Here is a 7,274-nt window from a genome sequence, read left to right as displayed (position 1 = left end):
TCGACATGCAATCTGCAAGGTACACTCGGCAAACATGCTCTACGTTCACATCAGCAGCATAGCGAGGACAAATCCAAAACCTGTTGGAGCACACCGGCTGTCGGAGGGTCAACAATATCAAAATCTTACAGGATTTGTCCTGGCTATGGTGGTTGTGATGTGCAAGTGGAGTGAGTTGTACAGAATATCTAAGTGTCTGGAGTGGTGAAGTGGCTGATTTTCATGCAAGGGAAAAAATTGTTACAGATATCCATTTGCCTTTTCTGTTCTGTTATTTTGTTCTTGTATCCAGCTTCACTTCAGATGGGCCATGCTGAAAGGTTACTGAAGATTCGCTACACCAAGGCCAATAAAAACTACTCGCCGATCCTTGGGGCCAGCACAGCAAACACTGTCGATAACATCTACATCAACCTTGTCATGCTGCCGAAGAAAAATCTGACCAAGGAGTTCAAGAATGAATTCCAGTCCAGCTCCGACGACCTGTGGCGGACCGAGCATGCCTTCACTAGTGCGGGTCAGAGAATGCAAAGCCTCAACTTAGAGTCTCTTCTCAACAACACCCATCAGGATCAGTCATCGCATCTCACAGGTCAGACTCTCGGCACGATAGTCATGGCTAGTGCTGGGTGCGGGAAGTCGTTTGTTTTTACGAGGGTGGCACCGATCAAATGGGCAGCCGGTGAACTGTGGCCCAACAAGAAACTGCTTGTTGCAAGAGAGTTGCGTTTCCCAGACGTGCACAAGGCTACATCCCTGAGTAAGCTACTTGGACTAGACGGTATCGGTATTGAAGACAGCAATGCCCAGCAGGAGATCTGTGATCATGTTCGTGAACACCCTGAGAGTCTAGTGCTTATTCTAGATGGTCTTGATGAGGTGAGCCTGAAAGACATGAGCAGTTTTGTCTATGATGTACTGTTTGGCAAGGAGCTGCAGGGAATTCATCTCATAGTAACATCTCGACCATGTGCCGACATATTCCAGTTGTCGGTATTACCTCACTTCCACCAGCACATCGAGCTTATGGGATTCAAACAAGATGATGTGGAGAGGTATATCCATAGCGTGCTAAGCCCGGAGGAAAGCAGAGACCTTGATCGCAGAAGTTAATCGTTCAGCTTATCTGGGTGGAATGATGGCGACCCCATTCATGGCACAGGAAGTATGTGTGCAGTACTATTTTGGCTTGGATGTGCCACAGTGCATGACAGACATGTTTGAACAGATGATAGTTCAGATTATCAACCGGAAATACGGCCGCACATACAAGCAGTGGGAATGAGGTACCTGTTGAGGCACAACTGCTGGTGATGGAAATAGGACAGTTTGCCTTCAAAATGCTTGCCGAGAAGCGGATGATCTTCAACGATGTCGATCTCCAGAAGCATTCTCTCAGTGAACAGGCCGTTCAAACTAGGTTTGTTGGTGACAGGAGAGGAATCTCTGTCAAGGAATGTTTTCAGACAACATCGGTTCAGCCATCTGACCACTCAGGAGTACCTAGCAGCAATGTACCTTGCCAGACACCCCACACACGACGTCGTGAACAGTTCAAGTATCATTCGACTTGTGGAAATCCTCGGTGCAGAAACGGCACATTTTGAGAACATTCTGGACCATGCTTTGTGCCCAGCTGAATACAGCACAAGCCGAATGCCTCGTGAACTCGTTATTAACACGACAGAAGGTACAGGACTCGGGAGATGAAGAAGAAATTTTGCACCTCTTTCATCGTTACACATCACGTGGTCATAGTGAGAACTTGATTCAATCACGAAACATTTCTGCATATTTCGAGAGGTCAGAAATTCAACGAAGATATCTTCAGAGTTTGGCATTTCACTCCTTCGCTGAACTGTCAATGCAGCGGAAAAGGTTAATTCCCCACTGCCGTCAATACGCGCTTTGCTAGCTTCTAGGCAAGCAGTGTCGATATCCGGAGATCATCATCCTGCAGAGGTACGCTCGATTGACATTGTCCTTCGCCATCACCCCCATGACGTTCAGTTGGTGGCCATAGATAATACGTTCTGGTTCGATGACGATCGTGTCCTTCATCATTAGCGAATTGCACTGGGATCCGAGTATTGAAAATCATTTCTCTTTTCAACAGGCATGGTTTTCATATTGTCGCCTCTGCTGTACAGCATTCCGCCAGAAATCTACACGAGCTGATTGTGTTTTACACCCCAATATGGTCCTCTCTGAGTGCCGCACTCTCATCATGTCACCAGCTTCGTGTGCTGGAACTCCAGTATGGCAGTCTGACCACTAGCAATGCGGGTGCTTTGGCCAGTGCATTGCCTAATCTCACAACCCTGCAACAGATCATACTGTATCATCATGTGGACCTTACAAATGATAAGTTGACTGCAATCATCCGTGCACTTCACCGTAGTGGTAATCTCTCTACTGTTGACTTTACCCGCTGTGGCTTGACTGCATCCGTGCTACCTGCCATCACGACAGCTCTGCAGCACTGGAAGCGTCTTAAGTCCTTGAAGCTCTACTACAGCAATTTCAGTGATGCTGGTGCACATGCAGCTTTGCAGTTCTTCTCTGCACTCTCAAAGCTCACAGATTTGCGAATGATTGACTTTGGTGATTGTCATCTGTCTGAAAGTACTGGCTTTGCTTTGGCAACTGGACTGTCCAATATGAGCACCCTGCACTCTATATCTCTTTTTCGTAATCCCAACCTAGGTAACAATGCTATCGTAGCCATTGTGCAGGCGCTAAGGCAATGCAAAGGCATGTCTCTAGTTCAGCTGGGAGAGTGTGGTCTGACGGCCGCTTCGATGCTCGCTATTACGGCTGCTCTGAACAGCTGGCCAAACCTCCACAAGCTGGAGCTTCGCTGGCAATGATTTCAGAGATGTTACAGAGGACCAAGCCAACAGCTTCATTGCTGCCGTCAAAGCCCATAAGAAACTTGTTCAACTAGAACTAGACCGTAAAGGTATGGATGCCACTCAAAATAGATCAGCACTGGTGGCTGCTCAGTTCTCTCACAAACACGTTCAAATGATTTACAACTAGGCGACAGAGGGACACGAGCTTTACAGGCATAATGCTATCCAGTGGATATTTCACGTCAGTTCAAGTCCGTGTATGTTAGCTGATGTCACCTGTATCGATTGAAGCATTCTGCTTTGTTCTCCTTTGGGCCGCCGATGATCTTGGTCTGGCCATTTTCTGAATTTCTCCTAACTGTTATTGCACCTTCAGCACTTTCTTTCTTTCTGACATTGATATGTTTGTAAAATGGCCGGTGGGTGTCTCTTTCGCTGGTATACCTCGCCTATGTCTCTGGGCTCCAGAACTCTCTGACAAGAAGTACACTCGCATGTGTTGTTTGACGGGTTTATGTGTTCAAGTGCTGAAATGTTCTTGTTTCTTGTTTCATATCGGTTAACAAAATGCCGGCATTCAAAAATTACGTGATAGGGTATATTATTATGTGAAAAAAAGTATTCTTTCTAGACCATAGGGTATGATGGTTACATGTATACGGTTGATTAGTGTGGCACAGCTATAGGTTGATTAGTGTGGCACAGCTATAGGTTGATTAGTGTGGCACAGCTATAGGTTGATTAGTGTGGCACAGCTATAGGTTGATTAGTGTGGCACAGCTATAGGTTGATTAGTGTGCACAGCTATAGGTTGATTAGTGTGGCACAGCTATAGGTTGATTAGTGTGGCACAGCTATAGGTTGATTAGTGTGGCACAGCTATAGATGATTAGTGTGCACAGCTATAGGTTGATTAGTGTGGCACAGCTATAGGTTGATTAGTGTGGCACAGCTATAGGTTGATTAGTGTGGCACAGCTATAGGTTGATTAGTGTGGCACAGCTATAGGTTGATTAGTGTGGCACAGCTATAGGTTGATTAGTGTGGCACAGCTATAGGTTGATTAGTGTGGCACAGCTATAGGTTGATTAGTGTGGCACAGCTATAGGTTGATTAGTGTGGCACAGCTATAGGTTGATTAGTGTGGCACAGCTATAGGTTGATTAGTGTGGCACAGCTATAGGTTGATTAGTGTGGCACAGCTATAGGTTGATTAGTGTGGCACAGCTATAGGTTGATTAGTGTGGCACAGCTATAGGTTGATTAGTGTGGCACAGCTATAGGTTGATTAGTGTGGCACAGCTATAGGTTGATTAGTGTGGCACAGCTATAGGTTGATTAGTGTGGCACAGCTATAGGTTGATTAGTGTGGCACAGCTATAGGTTGATTAGTGTGGCACAGCTATAGGTTGATTAGTGTGGCACAGCTATAGGTTGATTAGTGTGCACAGCTATAGGTTGATTAGTGTGGCACAGCTATAGGTTGATTAGTGTGGCACAGCTATAGGTTGATTAGTGTGGCACAGCTATAGGTTGATTAGTGTGGCACAGCTATAGGTTGATTAGTGTGGCACAGCTATAGGTTGATTAGTGTGGCACAGCTATAGGTTGATTAGTGTGGCACAGCTATAGGTTGATTAGTGTGGCACAGCTATAGGTTGATTAGTGTGGCACAGCTATAGGTTGATTAGTGTGGCACAGCTATAGGTTGATTAGTGTGGCACAGCTATAGGTTGATTAGTGTGGCACAGCTATAGGTTGATTAGTGTGGCACAGCTATAGGTTGATTAGTGTGGCACAGCTATAGGTTGATTAGTGTGGCACAGCTATAGTTGATTAGTGTGGCACAGCTATAGGTTGATTAGTGTGGCACAGCTATAGGTTGATTAGTGTGGCACAGCTATAGGTTGATTAGTGTGGCACAGCTATAGGTTGATTAGTGTGGCACAGCTATAGGTTGATTAGTGTGGCACAGCTATAGGTTGATTAGTGTGGCACAGCTATAGGTTGATTAGTGTGGCACAGCTATAGGTTGATTAGTGTGGCACAGCTATAGGTTGATTAGTGTGGCACAGCTATAGTTGATTAGTGTGGCACAGCTATAGGTTGATTAGTGTGGCACAGCTATAGGTTGATTAGTGTGGCACAGCTATAGGTTGATTAGTGTGGCACAGCTATAGGTTGATTAGTGTGGCACAGCTATAGGTTGATTAGTGTGGCACAGCTATAGGTTGATTAGTGTGGCACAGCTATAGGTTGATTAGTGTGGCACAGCTATAGGTTGATTAGTGTGGCACAGCTATAGGTTGATTAGTGTGGCACAGCTATAGGTTGATTAGTGTGGCACAGCTATAGATGATCTACAAGTAGTGCCTTGGTCTCTGCTCACCTGTTCACTATTCACTGCTCACCTGTTCACTATTCACTGCTCACCTGTTCACTATTCACTGCTCCCGGGACGTATCACTGTGTTTCATATCCGAAGCATGAACAGGGCGAAACGGAGAGTCTGTGAATGGGTTGATGGGCGGGGGGGGGGGGGGGGGGGGGGGGCTGAGGAGGTGATAAACTGCTAATCAACACACCATACTTGCACCGGTTTACCATGTTCTTAGTCGCCTGGTTGGGGGGGGGGGGGGAAGGTAGGAAGGGGGGGGGTGAGGGGTGATAATCAACAGACCATACTTGCACCGGTTTACCAGGTCTTAGTAGCCTGGTGGGGGGGGGGGGGGGGATGGGGAGGGGTGAGGGGTGATAATCAACACACCATACTTGCACCGGTTTACCACGTCTTAGTAGCCTGGTGGTGGGGGGGGGGGGGGGGGGTGGGGGAGAGGGAGGGAGAGGGAGGGAGGAAGGGGGGGGGGGGGGGGGAGGAGGTGATAATCAACACACCATACTTGTAATCGGTTTTTCATTTGACCCTACGAGACTTTTTTTTTTACTATGTTCACATTCCCAGCTCGAAAATAATAAAGAAAGACAATGATACTGAGACTAGGACGAACGTGACAACTATTGAGCAGGGGTTGCACCGAGACGCAGCAGTGATGGTGGGGCATTGATGGCTCTGCCGACCTGAGGTCTCGCATCACGGCCAAAAACACGCACCAAAAACAAAAGATAGAGCTGTACGAGTCAGCAAAATGAAAAGAAAGAAAGGGTTAACACCAGTGAGTGTGCGGGAGAAACTGTGAGACTATTAACAAATTACAAGGGCTGTTACTGAGAGGAGCATCATCATGGCTGATCATGGCGAGTCGGTTGTCTGAGCCAGTTGTGGTGCATAGATAGGGATAGAGGGGAACGACGAGAGCATCATCATAGCGAGTCGACTGCCCAGAGTCAGTTTGTGCTTCGCAGATGGCGATAAACATTAGTTTTGAATGCTTGCATTCCCTTGCTGTGGGGAGGCTGGGACATAAGAGCGCTACACGACGAACACATCATAATTGCACCGGTTTACCAGGTCTTAGTAGCCGGCTGGTTGGGGGGGGGGGGGGGGGGGGGTGAGGGGTGATAATCAACATACATGTACCATACTTGCACCGGTTTACCAGGTCTTAGGAGCCGTCGCTAGACTCCTTCGGGAACGGACACAATAATTTCCTTTTTTCCACACTTGCACCACCATCATACGTTCATGTAGATGCCCTTTAAAAAAATTGGTAACATTATGACAACACTCAGGGTAGGCAACCCAATGCCTGTCGGCAGCAGCCTTCTTTTCACCCAACTTCAGTTGGCAAACACTCTCACCTTCATTATATTCACCCCCAACCTGGCCATCGTTCTAGTCTCATGCGCATGTTATCCAGCTAACATAATCGTCCAGGATGGAGGAGTTATGAACGCTGCCTGGCACAAATAACAACAAAACTTCAAGTTAGTTGCTTAGTTAAGGTGGCAGTCTGGGTTCGCGGCCCGACCGCATGAACACAGCCGTAACTTCCATAATAATTGATGAATTTTGCTCAAATCTTGACCACATACCCAGTGTATTTCACTAAGTCCAATGAAGTATAAATCAAGCTCACACATGGGAATCCGCAGACACAATAGTCAAATCTGCGATTATGCCGTACCACCAATACCTTAGACGCAATATGCAAACGCAGAAAGAAGCTGGGTAGAAACTGAGTGCTCCACAGGATTTCCTTCACATATACCTAGGTGCTAAGTGGAGCGGAATTTTGAAATCATATTCAGAACAAAGTACTCAAGCTGTCAAACAAAAATCATGCAATCGCGCAAAATTTAGGTCCTCGATCAGTAGCACTTTACTCAAAGCTACTAGACAAATATAAAAATCCATGACACTTAGCACCTTGATAAATGCTCACAGTTTCCAAAAATGTATGGTTTATGGGGTCTGTGACTTACAGGTTCTTCGCTACGCTGTCTAAGAGGTACGGGACT

At 46.6% G+C, this 7,274-nt stretch overlaps 1 protein-coding gene across 1 annotated transcript in view; it reads left to right on the top strand.

Annotated features, from left to right (window-relative positions):
• LOC135819758 (nucleotide-binding oligomerization domain-containing protein 2-like) overlaps window positions 1-5,306 on the top strand; it is a 6,638-nt gene extending 1,332 nt beyond the window's left edge. The window contains exons 2-3 of the mRNA XM_065333020.1: window positions 293-3,541; window positions 5,211-5,306. Of these exons, the coding sequence (XP_065189092.1) occupies window positions 293-1,113 (821 nt within the window). The 3' untranslated portion in view covers window positions 1,114-3,541; window positions 5,211-5,306. The remainder of the gene's footprint in view (window positions 1-292; window positions 3,542-5,210) is intronic.
• Window positions 5,307-7,274: the final 1,968 nt, after the last annotated feature.

This window comes from Sycon ciliatum, chromosome 6 (assembly GCF_964019385.1).
Source record: "Sycon ciliatum chromosome 6, ocSycCili1.1, whole genome shotgun sequence".
NCBI classification, from domain to species: domain Eukaryota; kingdom Metazoa; phylum Porifera; class Calcarea; order Leucosolenida; family Sycettidae; genus Sycon; species Sycon ciliatum.
Note: the sequence above shows the minus strand (reverse complement) of the source record. Positions and strands in the feature narration are given on the sequence as shown.